This window comes from Sceloporus occidentalis, unplaced genomic scaffold (assembly GCF_023333645.1).
Source record: "Sceloporus occidentalis isolate IW3139 unplaced genomic scaffold, rSceOcc1.0.p SCAF_31, whole genome shotgun sequence".
NCBI lineage: Eukaryota > Metazoa > Chordata > Lepidosauria > Squamata > Phrynosomatidae > Sceloporus > Sceloporus occidentalis.
Genome location: NW_028317011.1, coordinates 11,991,652 through 12,017,463, shown reverse-complemented (window position 1 = coordinate 12,017,463; position 25,812 = coordinate 11,991,652). Strand labels below are relative to the sequence as shown.

Genomic DNA, 25,812 nt, shown 5'->3' with positions numbered 1-25,812 from the left:
TGAGAGTGGATTGGTATGTGTGGAATCTGTGGATTGGTAACTGCGGATTGGTATGTGTGGAATCTGTGGATTGGTAAGTGTGGATTGGTATGTGTGGAATCTGAGGACTGGTATGTGTGGAATCTGAGGATTGGTATGTGTGGAATCTGTGGATTGGTATGTGTGGAATCTGTGGATTGGTATGTGTGGATTGGTATGTGTGGATTGGTATGTGTGGAATCTGTGGATTGGTATGTGTGGATTGGTATGCGTGGAATCTGTGGATTGGTAAATGCGGATTGGTATGCGTGGAATCTGTGGATTGGTAAATGTGGATTGGTAAGTGTGGATTGGTATGTGTGGAATCTGTGGATTGGTATGTGTGGAATCTGTGGATTGGTATGTGTGGAATCTGTGGATTGGTAAGTGTGGATTGGTAAGTGTGTGAGAGTGATGGGTGTTATGCTGTACCATTTCCAATGTCTTTTTCATTATATAATTATGCTCTAAAGTACATCATAACTCCCATCACTCTATACTGTTCCATACAGTGGCAGAGCTGGGAGACAGAGGCCTTGCACCCCCACCGCAGGACTCCTGAAAGGTAAGTGAACTTCAAAGGGGGGAGAGGGTAGATAGGGAGAAGGGAGTGAGACGGGGGGATAGGGGGTAGATAGGGAGAAGGGAGTGAGAAGGGGTAGATAGGGCAGAAGGGGGTGAGAAGGGGGTGAGAATGGGTAGATAGGGAGAAAAGAGGGTAGCAAGAATATTGAAATAAAGAGTCTGAATGAGAGAGCGAAAATGAATGGATTAATGTGTGGATGAATTGTTTGAATGAGTGAGAGAATTAATGAATTTGTGAGAATGCATCAATGAATATGTGTAAATAATTTGTGTGAAAGAATAAATGATTGTGTGAATGAATTGTGTGAATGAAAGTGAATTAGTGAGTGACTGTAAAAGTGTTTGTGTTAATCATAGGTGTATAGTTGATTTGTCAAAAAGGCAAAGATGGTATAAGTAGGGTGTTTATGGGACAAAAATGGCACAGGCAGGGTGTTTATGGGACAAAGATGGCACAGGTAGCGTGTTCATGGGACAAAGATGGCGTACACTCGGCTGTTTGGGAACAATGCTGACTCATGCTGGGCTGTTTGGGGACAAAGATGTCCTATGTGTGTGTAATTTGGGTGCTGGTCAGGTTCTATGTGGGCAATGTGGACGCTGTTTTTTTTGGAGGGTTATTAAAGAAAGTACTATTATATGTTCAGTAAAATGTTATTTAAACGTATTTATTTTACTTATAAGTTATTAATTTATTTTTTCAGATTTCTTGTTGTTTACAGTTGACATACAGTTTACAAATTGGTGCAATAAATATTCTTAACATAATTTTGTAGATGTCTTTACATTTGGTGGGGTGCCACTTACAGGATCCGCCCCAGGTGCCAAATACTCTAGGTACGCCCCTGATTAAATGTGATTTACAAAAGGAACTTCTTACTGGCTGATCCTAGGAAGCTAGCTTTGCCATGCTGATCATACACTCCCAATGGAATCTGTCTCTGCAAATACCTCTGCTGCAGGAGAGGGCACCTGCATCAAGTAGACCCAGGTCTGAGCTCCCACATCACACAACAATTTTTTTTTCTATGCAATGAAATTGACTACAGAAGTTACACTTCAGCAACGCTTCCATGTCCATGATCAGAACATTCCAGGTATCTTAAGGGGAAAAAAATGCACAGGTTGGGACATTTTCTTCAGTGTTAGCATGAGTATATTAGGGCTGCAACTAACGATTATTTTAATAATCGATTAGTTGGCCGATTATTTTTTCGATTAATTTAAGATAATGTAATAAAAAACGTACATTTACACTTTCATCTCTTTTTTTTTGCAATGGCCTCTCTCTATTCACCTTCTTATTTTACTGACATAATAATGAAAGCTACCAAAGAACCCAAACACAGTGTTTCTCAAACTAGGTTTTAAAACAAAATTATTAGTAAATATTAATTCATATAACTATTTCTCATATTTAATTATATCTCACATTTATATTTTCTTTTATTTACCAAACTGCCCCCAGTTATGCACATCTGACCCCCAGCTTGCCACTCTGCCCCCATATATGCCTTATACCTCTTATATGCCAAATTCCACTGTGCCCCCATATATGCCTTATACCTCTTATATGCCAGAGATTCCACTGTGCCCCCTGATATGTCACTGTGCCCCCGATATGCCTTATACTCCTTATATGCCAGTGATATACAACTGAGCCCCCTGATATACCTTTTACCCCAGATATGTTTTATGCCCCCCTTATATGCCTAATATCGATATGCCTTATACCCCCATATGCCCAGAAATTCTTAATACCCCCCCCATACACCACTCTGCCTCCTCCCCCTCCCATACTCCACTCTGCCTCCTCCCCCCTCCCATACTGCACTCTGCCTCCTCCCATACTCCACTCTGCCTCCTCCCCCCTCCCATACTCCACTCTGCCTCCTCTCCCTCCCATACACCACTTTGGCTCCTCCCCCTCCCATACACCACTCTGGATCCTCCCCCTCCCATACACCACTCTGGCTCCTCCCCCTCCCATACACCACTCTGGCTCCTCCCCCTCCCATACTCCACTTTGCCTCCTCCCCTCCCATTCTCCACTCTGCCTCCTCCCCCCTCCCATACTCCACTCTGCCTCCTCCCCCCCTCCCATACTTCACTCTGCCTCCTCCCCCCTCCCATACTTCACCCTGCCTCCTCCCCCCCTCCCATACTCCACTCTGCCTCCTCCCCCCCTCCCATACTCAACTCTGCCTCCTCCTCCCCGTCCCATACTCCACTCTGCCTCCTGTCAGCAACGGAGGTTCACAAGACACCAGGGAGCCGGGTAGAGAGGCAGAGTAGCGTATGGGAGGGGGAGGAGCCAGAGTGGTGTATGGGAGGGTGGCTCCCATACACCCCTCTGACTCCTCTCCCCTCCCATACACCACTCTGCCTCCCTCCCGACTCCCTGGTGTTTTGTAAACCTCCGTTGCTGACAGGCACTTTCACTGCAGCTTCATAGAAGCCTCAGCGTAAGTGAAGGGCAGTAATGAGGCTGTCTGTGCGATGCAGACCCCCACCGGCTGACAGAGAAGCATCCTCTCTGTCAGCTGGTGGGGGTCTGCATCGCACAGACAGCCTCCGTTACTGCCCTTCACTTATGCTGCGGTGAAAGTGCCTGTCAGCAACGGAGGTTCACAAAATACCAGGGAGTTGGGAGAGAGGCAGAGCGGTGTATGGGAGGGGGGAGGAGTCAGAGGGGTGTATGGGAGGGGGGAGAGAAATGGAAGTGAGAGACCGGCCGACAGTGAGGGGAATCCAGGTCTCCTGCAGCGTTGCGGGGGATCTGGATTCTAGTGTTATAATCCGATCTCTGTTTGAGGTCGGATTATATAAGGAGAGGCGTTTTTCAGAGCATTTGCTCTGAAAAAAACCCTCTTTTTATAATCGATAAAAATCGATTTGACTAATCGATAATGAAAATCATAGACGATTTTCATTATCGATTATTATCGATTAGTTGTTTCAGCCCTAGAGTATATACACATTAATGTGCGTTAACATTAATGTGTTTGTTAGAATTAATGTGTTTAATAAGTGTGTATTCGTATGGGTGTGTTAACACACATTGTTTTAATGTGTGTGTACAAGTGTGAGTGTAGATATGTGTGCCAGTACAAATGTTAATGACCAGGGGTAAGAGTAAAGGTGCTAGCCTCGCCTGCATGGAATATTAGTAGAGATGCAAATGGTTAAACATAATGGTATTCATTCAGACAACCTATTTGAACCTATTTGAAAGGCTGCTAGACAAATGGAAAACCTCATATGTGAATGCTATTTGTAAACATTTTTTCTTGTGTGTCTTATCAGGAGTCAAAGGCTAAAAGCATAATCTTGTGATTGTCTAGTGATTGTCAGGCTGAGCTAACCTTGAAGATAAGTTCAATTGATGTGTTTCATAACATGCAGTTATTTTCAATAGCAATGAAGGGAGATAAGGGACTACTTCTCACATTTAAAGGAGCAGTACACACCCCAATAATTGTTTAAATCATGGATTGTAAACTCCTTTGAGCATGGTCCTCCTTAGTTTTTTGAGCTAATTACGAATGTGGCTGTATTTGGACCACATTGATATTAAAGAAAAAAAAGTGATTGTATAAGATCCAGTGGAGAATGGAAGTATAATGTGTACACATTTTCTTGCACAGAGTATTCCTCCCAGTGGAGTGAAGGCTAACACACTAATAGAATTCAAGGTTGCCTGGGAAGAAGCAATAAGCTAAGTAATTTCAACACAGTAAGACTCAAAGGAAAAATGTTATTATACTAATTTGCTAGTATGAACCATTTCATGTGTATTTCATTTTTTCTTTCACGTCTTGCTTTAGGATAACCAACATGTACACAATTGGTGAAACCGTACATTTACAGCTTGACATACATTTCTGGACATACTATGTTGCATGAGTTCTCATCATTCACGTACTGGGTGGAGTAATTCAACTGCAAAATCATATGATTTGATTTTTTTTTTCTTTTTACTAATGATTCTTACAGGAAGTGTGACATGTTTCACAATCATTGATAATGCAGTGCATTGTCCTTATTTAAAGGAATGGTCTATCGTTAAAAGTTGGTTACTTTTTGAATACATTTCAATACATTATGGCAACAAAAAGTAGGTGTCATATACATATACGTCATATCTTTTAATCTTGGAATAGTGAACTCACTGAGCAACTTGAGCCCAATTCAGCTGCTGATGTTACTTTTACAGTAGTTCTAGCTATCATTATTTATTTGGCCAAAAAAGTAATAACTTATCTGGTAAATTGCAAGGAAATATTTAACCATTTTAAATTGAAAGCACTTTGTCCTGTACAATAATTTATCACTGATTCAAACATAAAATGTTCTACTTAATTCACCCTATCTATCAACACTTTAGACTTTGATATCAGCTCATGGTTTTCACCCTGTATATATGGACCTGAAAAAAACTGGTTAGATCCAACTGCTTCCAAAATATTTTGTTAAGAAAACTGTGGGGATGGGGAGATTTTGACAAAATTACCACGGTCATCTTTGCTGCAACTAAACAGAGATAATAAGTGAATGACGTGACTGAAATATGTTTGATACAGTTTACTTCTAGTAGTAAATAAAAAGAGCCACCCCAAACCGGCTGGGGATGGGCACGGCTACTGATCAGTCACTACGGTGTGGCACCATTGGTCTAGGAGAAGTTATAGCATTGTTACATCGGGGTATGCATAACTGCATATAGGTGAGATGTACCCTCTTCAGCAGTGGCGTCTCCAGCTTTCATATTTAGGGGGGGCACATGGGGGGCCAGGAACCAAAGTATGGGGGCCAATTATAAAACGGTACATATACACTATATATATATATATATATATATATATATATATATATACACATATACACACACACGTTAGGCAGTTATTTCTCATTCTTTAATATTAGCCCCTGCTGATGACAATATATAGAAATATTACACCCTGCTTCTGATATATATTAATATTAACCCCTGCTGCGGATATATATTGATATTAGCCCCTGCTGCGGATATATACTTATATTATACCCTGCTGCCGATATACATAAAAATTATACCCTGCTGCCGATATATATTAATATTTGACCCTGCTACCAGTATATATTAATATTAGCCCCTACTGCCAATATATATTATTAGTCCCTGCAGCCAATATATATATATAAACTTAGCCCCTGCAGCCAATATATATTAATATTAGCCCCTGCTGCCGATATATATATAAATACTAGACCCTGCTGCCAATATGAATATAAATACTAGACCCTGCTGCCAATTAATATTAATATTAGCCCCTGCTGCCAATATATGTTAATATCTCCCTCTCCCTCCCAAACTATCCTAACTACCCCCTCTCCCTCCCAATCTATCCTAACTACCCCCTCTCCCTCCCAATCTATCCTAACTACCCCCTCTCCCTCCCAATCTATCCTATCTACCCCCTCTCTCCCTCCCAATGTATCCCTATCTACCTCTTCTCACTTCCTATCTACCACTTTTCACTCTCTAACCCCCTCCTAACTTTCTACCCTCCTCCCCCCCCTTTGAAGTTCACTTACCTTGGGCTTGTAGAAGTCCAGCGGCGGGATCGCGAGGTCTCTGTCTTCCTGGTTCTGCCGCAGTGTGCGCGGCTTCATTGCTGAGCGCCGGATATGACATCATATACCGGCGCTCGGCTTGAAATGCCAGCACTGCGACCAAGGCAGAGGCCTCGCGGTCGCGGAAAAGAGTGAGAGGCGCCGAACGGTCGCTGAGAACTTATTCCTCAGCGACCGCTCGTCGCCTCTCTCTCTCTCCTCCGGATCTATTAAAAAAAAAAAAAAAAAGACGGCGTTTCAATTGGGGGGGCACACCGGGGGGCACAGCATGATTTAGGGGGGCCATGGCCCCCTCTGGCCCCCCCCTGCCGACGCCACTGCTCTTCAGGCCTGCAACAGCTTTTTTGTTTTGTTATTTTGTGTTGTTTTGTTTCTGTTAATTATTATTGCTGTCACAGGAGGAGGCGCCTGCCCAGTGGTCCTTGATGGTGGAAAGGTCCAACAAAAAATGAGTTTGGTGAGCCAAGCTCCATTGGCTGCTGAAAGCATTGCCCTACAGCCAGTACTTTTATGTTCAGAAATACTGAATACTGAAGTTGATTAATAAAGTTGTGGTTTAAAGCCCTTACCACAAAACTTGTTGCATATGTGTCTTTATTGGGTAGGTGGGGGTTGGATGGGTTGTTAATTGATATATATCATTTAAAGAAAAACACACTGTATCAACAACATTGCACAATGATTCTGTTCATATATGCATATACAACAAAGCAGCAGTCAGCTCATCCAATAAAACAAACCTACAAGGCAGGGCTTGACAAATTTGTTTTAAATCTAGGAGCTAGCTAAAAAAGTTAGGAGCCAGGACTTTTTTTGCCCTACACTCACACTTTGCTCCAGCACTCACAGTCTCACACTTTACCCTAGCCCTCACTTTGCCCTGCACTTACACTTTGCCCCAGCACCCACACTAAAAAGCACCAGTGCATACTTTTAACTACCATTAATTAATCCCATTAACTCTGTCCCCAGTTTCCCATAGGCATCTTTGTCACTAAATAGCTTCCCATAGTCCCATGTTTAGTGACAAAGATGCCTATGGGAAACTGGGGACAGAATTTGACTTTGCCCCCAGTCTCCCATTGCCATCTTTGTCCCAGCCTCCCACTGCCAAGCATGCCCCCAGCAACATCAACTTACCCGACTGAAGACCCCGATGTGCACTCCCGCTGCTGTTGGATTCCCACTGCCAAATATCTGTGTGATGCAGACAACCCCGCTGCTGCTGCCGGCGGCTCCACCCTCCTCACTGAACGGGGCTGGCACCACTCACAAAGGGCATTGAGCAGCGCTGGTGCCGCCCACAAAAGTTATTGAGCGGCGCCGGCTGAATCACATCTATTTCGAATCGACAGGGGTGGCATTTTAAGAAGCTGTCCCCGTTGATCCGAAATAGAATTGAGTCAGCTGGCCAGCACGACTCAGTGACCTTCGTGGGAGGTGACAGCCCTGTTCAGTGAGCGGGGTTGCCTGCATCGCACAGACGTCCGCTGCTGCCGGAAAGGAGGATCCAAGAGCCCTGCAGCGCCGCAATCTGGACCCAATTATAGGTTTGGCTCACAAACACCTAGGCGCCAGGACAAAATTATCAGTCGCCATGGCAATCTGGCGCCTGGGATTTGTCGAGCCCTGCTACAAGGGAATGCACCATCATAACAACATAACAGCACATTGTTAATAGGTTCTTCCCCATGACAAATATTACGTATGATTACTGTTGGGGGTTCAACATACATTATCTCTATCTTTTCCTGGTTTTGCATTGTGATATTCTCTATTGTCTTATGGCATATAGCTACATAATAAAAACATTTCAAATGCATTTGATTTATATGAAAGAGTATGTCTCTCTCTGGTTTAGAACTCTTTATGAAAATAGCATTGAGGCCTATACACCCTTTAATTCCCAGATTTAGAATCATAATATCATAAATCATTATGACCATTGACAGATGAAGTGACACTAAAAACACTGATAATCTTATCATGGTACCTGTCAGTGGGTGAATACACAGGTGACCTTGGCAGAAAGTGACCATTTCTCCCTCAAAGTTGATGAGTTAGAAGCAGGAAAAATGGGATCTGAGCGAATTTGACAAAGGCCAAAACGGCAGCTCTTATGGGCTGTCCCCGGTCTGCTGTGGTCGGTACATATCAAAAGAGGTCCAATGAAGGAAAGGTGGTGAACTTGGCAATAGGGTCATGATCAGGCCAAGGCTCATTGATGCACATGGGGATGAAGGCTGGCATGCGTGGTCAAATCTAACAGACAAGCTACTGTAGCTCAAATTGCTGAAAACGTTAATGCTTTTGTTGGGTATGGGGCTGTGTAGCTGCATACAAGTCAGGGTGCCCATGCTGAGCCCTGTCCAGTGCCAAAAGCACCTACAATGGGCATGTGAGCAAAAGAACTGTAATCAATTATCTGTTGATTGCACAAATGGTAAAGAAATACAAGAATACAATATCATATAACTGAAATTTCATACATGGTGTAAGTGACATAGAAAAGAAAAAATACATTTCTCTAATACATAGTAATCACATCATGTAGGCGGAAACATACACAACATTGCATTCTTGCAAACCATACAGAACATAATAATGAATTGTGGGAAAAAAGAAAGCAAAGGCTATGGTGAGCATAAGAAATGGACCACGGAGAAATAAGAGAAGGTGGCCTGGTCTTGTGAATTACATTTTCTTTTTTATCGCATGGATGGCTGTGTGCGTGTGCACTGCTTACCTGGAGAACACATGGCACCAAGGTGCATCCATGGAGGCCTCACTTCCCAAATTACAGGACTTAAAGGACCTGCTAATGTTGTAGTGCCAGATACCACAGCACACCTTCAGAGGTCTAGTGGAGTCCATGCCTTAATGGGTCAGGGCTGCTTTGGTGGCAAAAGGTGGATCATAATGTTATGGCTGATTGGTGTATTTGGTAAATATATTTTTTAAATATAGATTATTTTTTTTTAAATACTGTGCCCTCCTAGACTTAAAATTATCACACGGGTGTGCAAAAACAAGCAGAAGTTCAACATTCCTGAAATGGGGAGAGTAAAGAGGACAGGTTAAGACTGACACTATAGTGCATTTTAAGTGTATATGGGATGAAAGAACCCCTATTGTACAACATTAGAGAGCCTCCCCAAGCTTTGTTATAGACACTGATCTCCATGTATAGACATTTTGTCTACCTCTGAAACCCCTGCATTTGGGGAACCTGGTCTGGGCTATGTGTTCACAAAGAATTTTTGCCACTCTGCCCCATATGCCTTATACCCCTATATGCCACTCTGCCCCACAGATATGCCTTATACCCCCCTATATGCCCCCCGAATTACCGATGCATCCCTAGACTTGCTCCAGACTCCAGAAATAAGATAAACAAATGCATATGCTTACAGGACACTGTGTGTGAGTATGTCTCCAACTGCTCAATAAATAAAAAAGCCTCAGAGATGGGAATCACTTCACAATTACCTCGTAAATATACTTAATAACGATATTTTTTAGTATTACCTTCCTGTATATAGATCTTTAGATCCAGAAAATTAATTTGTTCCCCACTTATTTCTGAGGTGAATTTCACTCCCCATGTATTGTTATTGATTTATTTCAGAAATTCATTCAGTTTAAACCCTTAATGACCAAACTGTTTTTTTCTACTTGTAGAACACTTTGGGACAAAGGCTGTGTAACGGGTTCACCAAGAGAGCTGTAGTAACTCCCAGAGATCACCCAGATGTATCCTCCTGTTGTCCCTGAAATCACTTCCAGCACCAGTCAGCATGCATACCTTGGAACCCTGCTATGTGTACCCAATAAGTAGACACAACTACCTTGAATTAGGTACAGCAAGAATTAACATTTTATTGAACAGACTATAGCATATATACCCACAGAAACATCAAGACAACAGCAAGGTTTTAAACGGAACAAAATTATAAAATTAACTAATTTAAGGTGCAGGGAAACAGTGACTATGGAAGGGGACTCCTACGGTGTGAGCAGATGGTCTTTGTACATTTCAACCTGCATTTTCAGGTGACCCCCTCCCCCACACGAGGAACCATGGCCCAAACGTCAAGGCAGAACGTGGGCAAATGCCCTCAAGACTGCAATTCTCAGGAAGGGGATGTGTCTGGCCCAGCAATACAGTCATGTGCTGTGAAATTGCTATATACGATAAAACATAATATTGGATGTGAGGCTTACCAACGAGGACTGACGCCTTATTAAGCGTGATTCTTGAGTAGTTGGAGACATACTAACACACAGTGTCCTGTAAGAATACGCATTTGTTTATCTTATTACTTCGTTTCATGTATTTTTTGGCTACATTTATTGAAAGATTGACTCCATTTGACACCAGTGTGCTATGTAAGCTCCCCCTTTGGCATATTTTTAGCAAGTGGGATAGAAGTATCTTATATTATTTGATACAATTATTTAACAGGTTGTTTTATGTGATCCCTCTTCTACATGTGTTGTTTCTCTTATGTATATAAATTAATGGAGTGATCATTTTAATTTAAGACAACCAACGACTGAACGTCATTCTTTTTCCGCAGATTAAGACCAAAAAAATGAAGAAGCGTAAGTATAGTCTCCCATGTGCTACCTTAACTGTTTGCATGGGCAACGTTGGACCTCACTCAATATACAGAAGTCACTGGCCTTTACCTGAACAATTATAATGCTCATCTATTAGCAGATCCAAAAAGAATATATGGTATTGTATGATAGAATAGATTGCTAGCTTGCAAGACCAAGATCCTTTTGCCCCTATTATTAATATGTTTTTTTCATGTTATTTTAATATTGTTAATATGATTTTACTGTTCGGGTTAAACATGTATTCTCAGCTCAGATTAAACATTTAGGGTCTCTCTCTCACCCTTTTTATAATTCTACATGTGTTTTCCCGCAGATTTCAAGTCGCAAGAAGAGATGTAAGTAGATAGAAATATATCACCCATGTTTCATATGTATTAAATTGCAGAAACATAGCTCAGTGTTTGTATTTGATTACAGTGCAGAATATGTCAGTAAGATCAATCAAAGGAAGGAAAATCTGAAAGACATGGTAAAATACATTATATAATTACGTTTACAATACAATAAATACAATTAGGAACTTGCTGGACACAGCGTTGGGGACGGGGATATAGGGTCAGAAGCTAAGAAGTAATGTAAATATGTTTTTCTTTCGAGAATATGGTAGAAGAACTTAACCCCTTCGTGACAAAGGCTGATTTTACTTTTTGTACCCTTCGTGACAATGGCCGTTTTAACATTTCTGCGCTGCTCGTGTTTAGCTGTAATTTTCTTCTTTCCCGTTTACTGAACCCACACACATTAGATATTGCTTTTTTTCAGGACAAGAAGGGCTTTCTTTAGATGACATTGTTTTGATTGTATCGTATTATTTACTATTAAAAAAAGTATAAAATATGGTGAAAAATTTAGAAAAAAATGACTGTTTCTAACTTTTAGTTGAAAAATCTTTTACTCATCTATAAAAGGTAATAAAAAAACCTGCTAAATAGATTCTACTATTTGTCCTGAGTTTAGAAATACCCAATGTTTTTATGTTTTTTTGCTTTTTTCTGCACGTTATGGAGCAATAAGTACAGGTAGCGTTTTGCTATTTCAAAGCCATTTTTTCCAAATCTGGTAATTCTTCCCCCCATGTGCCACTTCGGGTATCTTTGAAGCCGGCCAATGCAATTTACCCCATTAAGTCATATATTTTTGAAAACTAGACAGCCCAGGGTATTCCAAATGCTGGTATTTTAACCCTTTCCAAGCACTTATTCTACCATCAGCCTTTGTCAAACTTTATGGTAGTAATTTTTTTGCATTTGTTTTTTCACACACATTTTACTTTAGGTATAAATAAACAGGTTCTGGTATATGTCACTATCAAAAAACACCCCAATATGTGTTTAGCAACATCTACTGAGTACAGCGATACCTCACATGAATGATTTTGCCTGGCTGTTTGGGGGCAAAAGGGCCACATTTGGGGCATGCACATTTTTCAATGTTGCACTTTGGCATTTGGGGATCCACTGCCCATGCCCTATTTGGTACATCTTTGAGCCGGGCCATTTCAGTGTGCCCAATAAAGCTATATATTTTTGAAAACTAGACACCCCAGGGTATTTCAAATGCTAGTATTTTAACTCTTTCCATGCACCATATCTACCACCAGTCTTTGTCAAACTTTGTGATAGTCATTTTTTTCCATTTGTTTTGTCACACACATTTTACTTCAGGTATGAATTAAAAAGTTCTCGTATATGTCACTATCACAAAACACCCCAATATGTGTTCAGCAACATCTCCTGAGCGCAGTGATACCCCACATGAATGATTTTGCCTGGCTGTTCGGGGGCAAAAGAGCCACATTTGGGGCATGCACATTTTTCAATGTTGAACTTTGGCATTTGGGGATCCACTGCCCGTGCCCTATTTGGTACATCTTTGAGCCGGGCCATTTCAGTATGCCCAACAAAACCATATATTTTTGAAAACTAGACACCCCAGGGTATTTTAAATGCTGGTATTTTAACTCTTTGCATGCACACATTTTACCACCAGCATTTTTTTTAAAGTTTGCAGTAGTATTTTTGTGTGTGTATTTTTCCCACACACACCTACTTTATGTATGAATTTACAGCTCCTGGTATATGCCGCTGTCACACGACACCCCAATATGTGTTCAGCAACATCTCCTGAGTACAGTGATACCCCACATGCATGGGTTTGTCATTTTTGGGGGGGAACTAAAAGGCCACATTTGGTACGTGTGCATTTTTCTAATTGGAAATTAGATGTGTGGCCATCCTTCCCCCCGTGTTAATTGGGACCTTGTTGAACCCGGCCAATTCAATTTACCCCATCAAATCATAAATTTTTTAAAAGTAGACACCCCATGGGCATTTAATATGCCAGTATTTTAACTCTTTCCATGCGAGAATTGTTTTAAGCTAATATGCTAATTTTAGGACTTGCTCACAAAAATATATATTTTATATATATATATTTTTTTTTTGCCTTTTTTTTTAATTTTTTTTAAAAAAAATTTCAACTTGAAGGTTCCCCTGATAGTGACATCAGTGGGAAATTATTTTTACATTTTACTGTTTTTTTACTATTTTTTTTCTAATTATTATTAATTTTATTTTTAATTTATTTTTTCTAATCACACTGTGATTAGAAAGCTGAGCTCCATTGACTTGCATGGTTGAATGCAGTACCTATATTCAACCTGCAAGTGGAGCCAGAGTTCTCTAGAGGGTCTGGAGACCGTCTAGCGAACTTTTTAGACTTTATTGTTTCTTTATTGAATTTTCCCGGACCGCCGCCATCTTGCAGATGGCGAAGATCACCGGCAGCTGCGGCTGTGACCGCTCTCCGGAGCGGTCACAGCCCATCCAAAGGTAAGTGTTTGGTGTCGCTGGATGCCTCCTGATCGAGGCATTCCAGCGACACCATTTAAGTTTAGGAGGCGATCGTTGATCGCCTCCTAAACGCTTTTAAAACGGGCGTCCGCCGCCATACAAAGTATGGCGGATGTTGACGCCCCGGGGAGGGGCCAGAGATGGCCCCTTTGTGCCGATAATGGCGTTGCTGAATGCCTCGAGGTCGAGGCATTACAGCAACGCCGTTTCGGTGCAGAAAGCGAAAATAGATCGCTTTCTGCACCCGTTTAATGACGTGCCGGTCCTGGCACGTCATTTGTCGTTATCGACATGAATTTCCGTGACGTGCCCGGACCGGCAATTGTCATCAAGGGGTTAAACATGCATGGGATGCATACGTTTTCTCTAAATTTCTTAATTTTATTGTAGAAGGAAGAATTAACAGATTTCTTGTGGGACGGTAAGTATCCGATACAGAATAGTTTGTTACAAATTGTTACACAAGTTGTAAAATAACCAGGTGTAACCGGACAATGTTATCTTCTAATAACTGCAATAAGTGGCCGATTACTACGATAATAATTTCACATGGAAATAATTATTTCAGTTAAACAGCACTGCCATGGGGACACTGACACAAATGCATTCAGTAAAATGGATGCACACAACTACGTTGTTGTTAATGGCTGGGGCCACAATATATGTAGATATGCAGAGAGATAGATGTTGAAATAAGTTGCTAACAGAACTGAAAACTATTATGTTGCATAATTATTCTTATTAACTTTTCCATCATTTATTTTTAGTAAACCACCAGCGGCCAACAATCTTTAGCTACTACATTTATGGATTCATGAGGTAAATAAACTCATTATTTAAATGTCATTCCACAATTTGTTTATGTTAGTAATGTCTGCCATCCCTAATATATGTATGTTTGATATATATATATATATATATACATACACACACACTATTATTTTATAGTATTTGGCACGTGGAGTGGATCCTATTTTTGGCACCCACTTCATTGGTCCCTTAGCCCCCCTCTCCTCAAATAGGAAACGTACCAACACACCGGCACATATTTGTATACACGCTCACATCTGCACAGACTTACACATTCATGCCAACACACATATACATACTCAATGACAATAACAGCATACACAATCATGTTAACACCTACTTCTCACACACATTTACACATCCATGCTCACACACACAGAGGAACATTTTACTGATTCTCTCTTTTTTTTTCGCAGGAGCATTTAAAGCGAAGCAGCTTCTCAGTTAATACGTGTGATGTTTAGGAAATCAGTTTGTTATATTATTAAAAAAAAAACTTTAAAATGTTATGCTTCCCGCATTATATATAAGGTGAGCAAGGAGAACTGCTCAGATTTGTTCAAATCTGGTCAAAGATTGGTTTTTCTCACAAAGGGAAACTGTTTCTGATCTTCCTGAACATACATTTACAAAATCTTAAAGGATATAAAGGAAGAATAATAACTTTTAAATCAACATTGATATTCTGATAAGTTTACATTCTGACGCCATGAGATTGGTTTCACATTATCCTTTTGGTCAACCTGGGCAGCACCCATCAATGAGAAGTTTGACATTCAGTAGCCATAAAGAATAAAAATAATATGTCTCAATATAAAACAGTTCAAGCAGCCATTCATATCACATGCCGGAAAACTTGCAGTGGGCTATTTACTTATGTTCACAAGTAGAAGCCAACAATTTCTTCAGTAGAAGAACACAAGGACTACACTGAAAGAAATTAAGTTCATATAACACTGTATATGGGGAAAAAGCATCATGTTTTCCAGATTCACCCTATAAAACAAGAGTGTGATATTCGCTAGTGATGACGATGTAAAAAGTAACAACCAAAATGTATTAATAAGCATAATAAATAATCTATTTAAATCTGGGGTATATTTTTACACAATGGTTTTTTTATAGAAAGGAGACTGTTTGCACAAGCTGTATCATTGCTAGATTATTTTGGAGGAAATAATGTACAATTCTGTGGGATGGAATACTAATAATTGTCAATATTATATGAACATGTAAACAAGCACATGATACATTTGGGGCCATCTTTTACCCCTTAAGGACAATGAGCGGTCCCTAAACCCATTGAAAACAATGCATTTTGAGCCCATACACGTATGGCCTTTGTCATTAAGGGGTTCAAAAATAAAGAATCTCAGGGCATGTTTCCTCATTGGGACCGCTTGATTTAAGGTTAGTACAGACCTCTTCACTAATGCTTCCTAACACTAATACAAAGTGGAAAAGTTGAGTATAGTTAATTATGGCATCTGATACCTTTGATTATTACATCAATCTATTTTAAGATCAATATAATTTGAAAGTGATTTTTTTTTTTTTTTTTTTTAGAACAGGCAAACTAGTTAGCATAGATGAAGCTACAATTCTTTTTAACACGTGATTTAATTTAGAACATCAAGATTGTGTTTGTAGCACAAAACTATTTGGAGGAAACATTTGCCAAATATTGACTATAGTTCCGCATAGAAATAAATCTGTGATCATTTTTAAATTGTGCACCTTTTTCTTAATATGCCTAGTAAGGGCCAAGACATTTTTAGCGACGCAAACCCGCATATCATGAATGGCACACACTCACAGCACATTTTTAACACCTTAACGTCCATTGATGGGTCAGGCACGTCATTTAATTCAACAAGCTTATATGATCACTTTCATCGCTTAAACGGTGTTGCTGTAATGCCTCGATGTAGAGGCATTCGGCAACACCGAGATCGGTATCATGGGGCATGTCTGGTCCCTCCCCGTGGCAGTCAACACCCGCCATACCCTGATGGCCGTTTTAAAAGTTTAGGAGGCGATCAATGATCACCTCCTAAACTTCAATGGTGCTGCTGAAATGCCTCAATCACGAAGGATTCAGCAACACCGAACACGCACCCCAGGACGCGCGGAGAGCGGTCACAACCGTCACTGCGAGTAATTTTGCCACTCGCAAGATAGCGCTCGTCCTGTCAAAAAAATAAAGTTGGAAAAGTTTGACAGAAGGCCTCCAGACCCTCTAGAGAAGTCTTGCTCCACTTGCAGGTTGAATAAAAGTACTGCATTCATCCAAGCAAGTCAATGGAGCCCAGCTTTCTAATCACTATGTGAATAGTAAAATATTTTCTTAAAAAATACAAAAATATGGAAAAATAAAAGCTTAAAAAAATGGTAACATTTAAAAATTATTATGCATCAGAGGAACCATCCAGTTCCAGCAAAATGTAAAAAAAAAAAAGTCCAAAAAGAGTAAAATAACGTTTTTTATCATGAACAAGTGCTAAAATTAGCACGGTATGTTCCCAAAAATCTTGACATGGAAAGAGTTAAAGTAAAAGCATTTCAAATACCCAAGGGGTGTCTAATTAAAAAAATGAATGGTTTGATGGGGTAAATTGGAGTGGACGTTCAAGATAGGGCATAAGAACAGACTAACCAAAATAGGGGGAAAATAAGATGGAGATGAAGACAAGTAAAACAAGTGTCAGGAACTGGGCGTATTTCTTATCTGGGTAATCCTGGGTTATCCATGTATGGCCATACAAAGGTACCAAATGAAAGATGATTAAACAATGTGTTTAATTTTAATCACTTGATGTAAATATAAAATGAAATGTTATTCTAATTTCTAAAATGGAAAAATAAATACTCTCTCTGCTCCAATGAATTACTACAAAGCAAAATATTTAATACAGCTATATGTGCATATTATATGTAAGGATCTGGCCCTCTTACATACCAGCCAAAGGGTACCACACACTCGCCCTGTGTGGATCAGATGTCCCAATATTCCAAGGATAATCTGTAGACAATACTAAAGGAGATTAAAAAACATTTTTAAATGCCATTACAGGTAATGGCCATAATAGTGGAGATTATTAAAATCAGTCAGCTAACTTATTATATTGAATATTATTCTTCAAGGGAAAAAAAAAACGATTAAGTTTGTTCAAGGAAAAATAACTTACATGTTAAACTCAAGGCAAACTCTGAAACAGAACACACAAACATGCAATATCAAATGTGATAAAAAGGATTTGCTTGCGTTATGTTTCCATCTCCGACAAAATATCTATATTCTGATGACAGTGCCTTTATTAAGGATACACGTCTTGATTAAATCAAATGAGTTAGTGCCATACACTAACACACATCTTATGCCTACAAACACTAACACCTTAGAGTAACACACACACTAACATGCTACACTCATGTACACACATACTAACACCATACCCTAATACACACACTTGAACACTATATGCTGACATACATACTATAACATACACAACACCCCACACACATTAACGCAACACTTTTACATGCACACACCATCTAACAACATACACACACACACACATGCACTGGCTAACACTATACATAAACAAAAATATACGCATTATCTGACACTAAAACACAGTAGACAAACTGGTTATGGCACTATACATTTACACACACACTGACACTACAGTATACACACATAGTGATACTAGCACTATATATACAGTATATAAACACTGCATCTAGCACTATATATATATGTATGTATATATATATTTTATATAGCGCCAACAATTTATGGAGCGCTTATTTGTGTATGTATATATATACATAAACACACACACACAGGTAAAAACAATAGGTAAAAGCACACACTACACTACAAAACCCTATGGGAATCCCACTATCCCACAATAACAATAGTATAAACAAAGGTAATGGTGGTGCGACCCACCATCACTGAGTGGAGCGTAAAATCAGGATTCACCCTTGTAGGGTTAAAAGGATATTCTTTGGAGTCAATACTACTGACACCAATCTATGTCGCCTAGTGTGATATAAGAATACGACATCCATCTATAGCTGGAATGTGGATATCTGCAATGGATAAAAGCCTGCATAGAGCAGTACAGCAACGATATTTAGCAGCATAAACAGAAAATGTGGCCCAAATGGGCTCTCACCTTGCCTGGAGCCCGTAGCCTGGAGCCCGTAGCCCGTAGCCTGGCTCCAGGTGTAAACAGCACTGTGCTGACTCCCCCTTTAGGGTAAACAGTTTGGACAGCAAAGCAATGGATGGGGTAGGTGAGTATAAAATGCACAGCTTGTAGCCTAAAGGTATATTTAATATTCATACACAACATAAATATATTATTAAAACTCAGTGTTAAAATTAATACTCAAATGTCCTCTCCCCAGTCACCGATACGCGAGTGCTGCACTAAGTCAGCACAGTGCTGTTTACACCTGGAGCCAGGCTATGGGCTCCAGGCAAGGTGAGAGCCCATTTAGGCCACCTTTCTCTGTTTATGCTGCTAAGTATCGTTGCTGTACTGCTCTATGCAGGCTTTTATCCATTGCAGATATCCACATTCCAGCTATAGATGGCTCTATATCTATATCTATCTATATATATATATTTACACAAACACATAAATTACTCTCCCTCCCTCCTCCTCCTCATGGAGACAGTAGGGTGCCCAGTGGGGTCACGTAATGTGCATTACCCCACTTCACCGGGGCCCCGCAGGAAAGCATAGGGGGTCACATTCTCAAGGGCAGCCCTTGCCAGTTTGTACTTTCTTGTCCTGCAAAACCTATGAGTTATTTCTTCTCTTCTGTAGTCAGTGGCAGAATAAGACTAAAAATGGCTTATTTTGTGCTAAAAGCTGGTCCCATTTTATGACTTTATTTATGCAAAGCTCTCCCTTAAAGGACTGCAGTAACAGGAGAGTAAGGAGTCAAATATGTTTTGTCTAGTATTATTCATGTTCAAATCTAATGAAAACCATTTGTAAAATATTAAAAAAATCTGACTTCTAGATTAATGTATGTCATAACATCCTCATAATAATTGTCCTTCCATAATAAAGACCTCCTAAAACCCCACAATTATTGATCTCTTTGGGTATTATATTTTGTATTGATACAGTAGCATTGTATGAATATTTGTGTGAATCTGTTTTGTATATCACATGTGATTGGACTGAATATTATTCAAACTTTATGAAAAATTAGCTCCTATATCACTATATAATATGGCAGGCCAGACATTGCTAGCTACTTCTTGGATGGTAAACATTTGGTGGTTGTCAACGCGGAGCATTGTGATGTAGTTCATGTTCTAAAGGCTCTGCGGTTAGTTTCTCACTTTGACTCCAGTCACTTTGACTCCAGCAGGTGTTATTTGTTGCTTATCTGATCCATTCTTCGCTTTGCGGACATTTGGTGAGTGGATGAAGCCACCAACCTGACAAATTAAAAACAAAAGTGTGGGGCAATGTGCGGAATTCCTAAATTATATCAGTGGATGTGTTTAATTATAAAGCCAGAAGGATAACATATGAAAGACAGACATGCAACTATGTAGGTTCCTTCGGAAAACAAACACAACTGCAGGAACATTTAGTAGAATATATTACAACGTTTTGGATATAGTGTACCCAAAAATATGCTAAAGAACTTCATTGTACTTTTATTTGGCTAGGTTTCCAGGTAGGACATATATATGGTGATTGATGTTAGCTAAACTGATGTTCCTTTGGAAATACATTATATAACTAGGGTTAAGTTTCTGACCCAAAGTCTTGTACCCAAAGGACCACGCAAACAAGGTGTAATGAACTTTATTACCAGCAGAGATGATTAATAGTACATTGTGCTGTACTGTATATCGTTATCTGAGGTGCTCTGCTTTCTAATGGAGTAACTGGGTTTGTTGGGGGGGAACTTACACACTTACAAGGTCTACTTTAGGAGATTGATAACCTTGCGAAAATAGGGCTGTTTTATTGTTGATATTTCTAATGAGACATTATTATTTACAGGTTTGGAAAATGGCAGAACATTTTATTTTACGTGGTTTACGTGAAATGGTAAGATAAGACCAATCTCACTCTTTTTAATGGAAATATGTGTTTGGGGTTGTGTATATTGGTAATATGAGTGTGTGGAACATTTACAAGTGTGTGCGCACTTGCTAGCAACAGGGTAACAAACCCAACTCTTCTAACCCAACTCTGCTCCAGGAAAGGGATGGATACAATAACCTGAGATAAATCGGGATGTGTAGGTGGGACTCACTTATGGTTGGAAACAATGCTATAAGGGTTTAAATTAGAAATAAAAAAAGCTACAGTCCAGAACTGACATCTATATGTTTTTCTTTTTTCCATGCAGGTTAGAGAATATATTCAGGTAATTTTTTATATTAAACTATTAATAATCTTCTGTTTCTTTGATTGGGGTTACTGATACAATAAGATCGGTGTACACTGGATCTGCTGCATTGTGTATTTAACTAGACCGCTTACCTCCAGATATTGGCCCCCACAATTCATATGTAAGGCGCTAATCAGCAAATATCTTAGGCAGATGATAATGGCAGAGCCCTATGCTTCATTGAAACATCTATTTAATATTTGTTTCATACTCCCTATACCGTTTAGCCATTTCCATTTTCAGTGGTATGTGTCTAATTACTAAAGCAGTTAATGTTTCTACTAGGAAAATAAACTCCTATGCCCTGACAAAAAAATGACAACATATTTCTTCACAGATATTAAATTATATTTAATTCTAATAATTTCCTTTCTATTTCTCATTCTTTTTCCACAGATTAAGACCAAAAAAATTAAGAAGCGTAAGTATAGTCTCCCATGTGCTACCTTAACTGTTTGTATGGGCAACGTTGGACCTCACTGAATATACAGAAGTCACTGGCCTTTACCTGAACAATTATAATGCTCATCTATTAGCAGATCCAAAAAGAATATATGGTATTGTATGATAGAATAGATTGCTAGCTTGCAAGACCAACATCCTTTTGCCCCTATTATTATGTTTTTTTCATGTTATTTTAATATTGTTAATATGATTTTACTGTTCGGGTTAAACATGTATTCTCAGCTCAGATTAAACATTTAGGGTCTCTCTCTCACCCTTTTTATAATTCTACATGTGTTTTCCCACAGATTTCAAGTCGCAAGAAGAAATGTAAGTAGATAGAAATATATCACCCATGTTTCATATGTATTAAATTGCAGAAACATATCTCAGTGTTTGTATTTGATTACAGTGCAGAATATGTCAATAAGATCAATCAAAGGAAGGAAAATCTGAAAGACATGGTAAGATACATTATATAATTACGTTTACAATACAACAAATACAATTAGGAACTTGCTGGACACAGCGTTGGGGACGGGGATATAGAGTCAGAAGCTAAGAAGTAATGTAAATACTTTTTTCTTTCGAGAATATGGTAGATAAGTTGAAGAACTTAAACATGCATGGGATGGGCACAAAGCTACCTTTAATCTAAGACAAGACCAACAACTGATAAACATTTGAGTGTTTAGATGAAGAAAAATGGGCAGTCTAAATTGGCCGATTGATACTCTTTTTTCTGTTAGGTTTCAGGCTGTGTTAGAGAATCAAGAACATAAACTTAATACGTTTTCTCTAAATTTCTTAATTTTATTGTAGAAGGAAGAATTAACAGATTTCTTGTGGGACGGTAAGTATCCGATACAGAATAGTTTGTTACAAATTGTTACACAAGTTGTAAAGTAACCAGGTGTAACCGGACACTCTTCTTATCTTCTAATATCTGCAATAAGTGGCCGATTACTACGATAATTTCACATGGAAATAATTATTTCAGTTAAACAGCACTGCCATGGGGACACTGACACAAATGCATTCAGTAAAATGCATGTACACAATTGCGTTGTTGTTAATGGTTGGGGCCACAATATATGTAGATATGTAGAGAGATAGATGTTGAAATAAGCTGCTAACAGAACTGAAAACTATTATGTTGCATAATTATTCTTATTAACTTTTTCATCATTTATTTTTAGTAAACCACCAGCGGCCAACAATCTTTAGCTACTACATTTATGGATTCATGAGGTAAATAAACTCGTTATTTAAATGTCATTCCACAATTTGTTTATGTTAGTAATGTCTGCCATCCCTAATATATGTATGTGTGATATATATATATATATATACACACACACACACACACTATTATTTTATAGTATTTGGCACGTGGAGTGGATCCTATTTTTGGCACCCACTTCATTGGTCCCTTAGCCCCCCTCTCCTCAAATAGGAAACGTACCAACACACCGGCACATATTTGTATACACACTCACATCTGCACAGACTTACACATTCATGCCAACACACATATACATACTCAATGACAATAACAGCATACACAATCATGTTAACACCTACTTCTCACACACATTTACACATCAATGCTCACACACACAGAGGAACATTTTACTGATTCTCTCTTTTTTTTTCCGCAGGAGCATTTAAAGCGAAGCAGCTTCTCAGTTAATACGTGTGATGTTTAGGAAATCAGTTTGTTATATTATTAAAAAAAAAAAACTTTAAAATGTTATGCTTCCCGCATTATATATAAGGTGAGCAAGGAGAACTGCTCAGATTTGTTCAAATCTGGTCAAAGATTGGTTTTTCTCACAAAGGGAAACTGTTTCTGATCTGCCTGAACATACATTTACAAAATATTAAAGGATATAAAGGAAGAATAATAACTTTTAAATCAACATTGATATTCTGATAAGTTTACATTCTGACGCCATGAGATTGGTTTCACATTATCCTTTTGGTCAACCTGGGCAGCACCCATCAATGAGAAGTTTGACATTCAGTAGCCATAAATAAAAATAATATGTCTCAATATAAAACATTAAAGCAGCCATTCATATCACATGCCGGAAAACTTGCGCTGGGCTATTTACTTATGTTCACAAGTAGAAGCCAACAATTTCTTCAGTAGAAGAACACAAGGACTACATTGAAAGAAATTAAGTTCATATAACACTGTATATGGGGAAAAAGAATCATGTTTTCCAGATTCGCCCTATAAAACGAGAGTGCGATATCAGATAGTGATGACGATGTAAAAATTAACTACCAAAATCTATTAATAAGCATAATCAATAATCTATATAAATCTGGGGCATATTTGTAAGCAATAGTTTTTTCAGAAAGGACACTGTCACATGAGCTGTATCATTGCTATATTATTTTGGAGGCAAAGCCAAAAATTCATCCACACAAGAAATACAATTTTGTGGGATGGAATACTAGCCTCAGAAAAATCTTCAAGATTATGTGACCTCACAAACAAGCACGTGATACATGTGGGGTCATCTTTAAACATAAAGAATCTCAGGGCAAGATTCCTCCTTAGGACCCCGTGATTTTAGGTTAGTACAAACCTCTTCACTAATGCTTCCTAACGCTTATACAAAGTTGAGTATAGTTAATTCCACCATCTGATGCCTTTGCTCATTACATCTGTATAAATTTTAAGATCGATAGAATATAATATAATAAATTGAAAGTGAACTTTTTAGAACAGGCAAACTAGTTACATAAAGATTGTGTTGATAGCACAAAACCATTTGTAGGAAAAATATTGGGCCAAACATGGCCTGTAGTCAACTGGAGATGACATCCTACCTAGCCATTATTCTATATAGTTTTTAAATTATATTCTTATATTCAACACAAAAATGAACGCCAGAAGGCTGATCAATACTGTTAATGCCCAAGTAAAGGCACAGATAACAGTAGTGCTAAGAGAAGAACACTTACAAGACTCGGTCACTCTTGAAGATTTGTGAATATAGCAACATATGTGTTACATACAGCAAGGAAGTTATGTTGTTTACACAAGCAGGACCGAAAAAGGACAATCTCTCGTAAATATTGGAACAGCAAAGGCAAAATTTGTTACAGCCAAGTTTGAAAAATCAATTTTACACTTATTTTCATCATAAAACTATTAACATAGATATCAGCAGCATTACCTGGTATCCTAATGACACGAGTAAGAAGCAAGCTGATGTATTGCCAAATTGTCTGTTTTCATAACTGAAACCTGAAAGAAGCAAAACAGAAAATGTTCAGAATTAGAGAGAGGTTTAATTCCTTGACAACAATTAACGTGCCAGGCACCTTAATGACAATTGACACACCTGGCACTTCATGGAGTTAAACGAGCATTTGCTCAGCTGGTGTTGCTGCAATGCTTCAACATCAAGGCATTCAGCAACACCCAAAAAAAAATGTAAGGGCTCCTCGGAGCATTTGTATGCACCATATTGTGGCGGCACCCGACAGCTAAAAAAAAGATCAATGATCACCTCCTAAACTGCTAAATTAGGGGTCAAGTTTGATCGCTTCTAGGAGAGACACCTGTAGAGTTTCCAGAAGGTATCTCCAGGCAACCATGCAGGTCAATGGAGCCCAACTCACTAATCACTATGTCAAGGGTGTCCAACCTGTGGCCCTCCAGCTGCTGCAGGACTACATCTCCCATAATGCTCTTTCAGCTAACGGCCTGGCAGAGAAGTATGGGAGATGTAGTCCAGCAGCAGCTGGAGGGCCGCAGGCTGTACACCCCTGTGATCAGTAAAATAAAAAAAAACATAAAAAATTTAAATATAGTTTAAAAAAATTCAAATGTAATAACATTTTAAAATAAAAAAACCCAGTGATGTCACCATGACATCATAAGGAGAATCATCCAGTTCTGAGTTTTCATGAGGTGCCAAGTGGGGTCACGTAACGTGCATTACCCCGCTTTTTTCATGCCCCCACAGGAAAACATAGATTCACGATGTCAGCCCTTGCAAGTCCGTACTTTCTTGCCCTGCAAAACCCTGAGCGTTAGGGAGTAGTTTCTAGTCACCCTGCTTAAATAGCACGGAACTATGTTGCTTTTTCACCACCCTTGGCTAGTACGGGGAGACCAGAGAACAGTGCTTGAAAATCAGGACTGTTTCATAAAATCCAGCACAGTTGGGAGGTATGCATCTGGCTCCAGTGGTACATAGTCATTCGATAAAATATAAACAAGAGCTCTAACAATCTCTAATACCATTCATATCATAATATAGCACTGGATGCAATGTTTTATTCTTTGGTGACAGACAATGACGTTATATGCCATAAAGCATGATGTAGGGAAATACATGGTGACCTATGTAAATAAAATAAAAAAGAACAGATTTACTTATGTATCAGTGATCAT

At 39.1% G+C, this 25,812-nt stretch overlaps 1 protein-coding gene across 1 annotated transcript in view; it reads left to right on the top strand.

The window, feature by feature from the left end:
* LOC149298839 (platelet glycoprotein 4-like) overlaps positions 1-23,063 on the top strand; it is a 44,819-nt gene extending 21,756 nt beyond the window's left edge. The window contains exons 13-23 of the mRNA XM_089487203.1: positions 11,159-11,180; positions 11,263-11,314; positions 14,088-14,118; positions 14,465-14,516; positions 19,773-19,865; positions 20,907-20,924; positions 21,345-21,369; positions 21,773-21,856; positions 22,215-22,245; positions 22,592-22,643; positions 23,054-23,063. Coding sequence (XP_089343329.1) covers positions 11,159-11,180; positions 11,263-11,314; positions 14,088-14,118; positions 14,465-14,516; positions 19,773-19,865; positions 20,907-20,924; positions 21,345-21,369; positions 21,773-21,856; positions 22,215-22,245; positions 22,592-22,643; positions 23,054-23,063 — 470 coding nt within the window. The remainder of the gene's footprint in view (positions 1-11,158; positions 11,181-11,262; positions 11,315-14,087; positions 14,119-14,464; positions 14,517-19,772; positions 19,866-20,906; positions 20,925-21,344; positions 21,370-21,772; positions 21,857-22,214; positions 22,246-22,591; positions 22,644-23,053) is intronic.
* Positions 23,064-25,812: the final 2,749 nt, after the last annotated feature.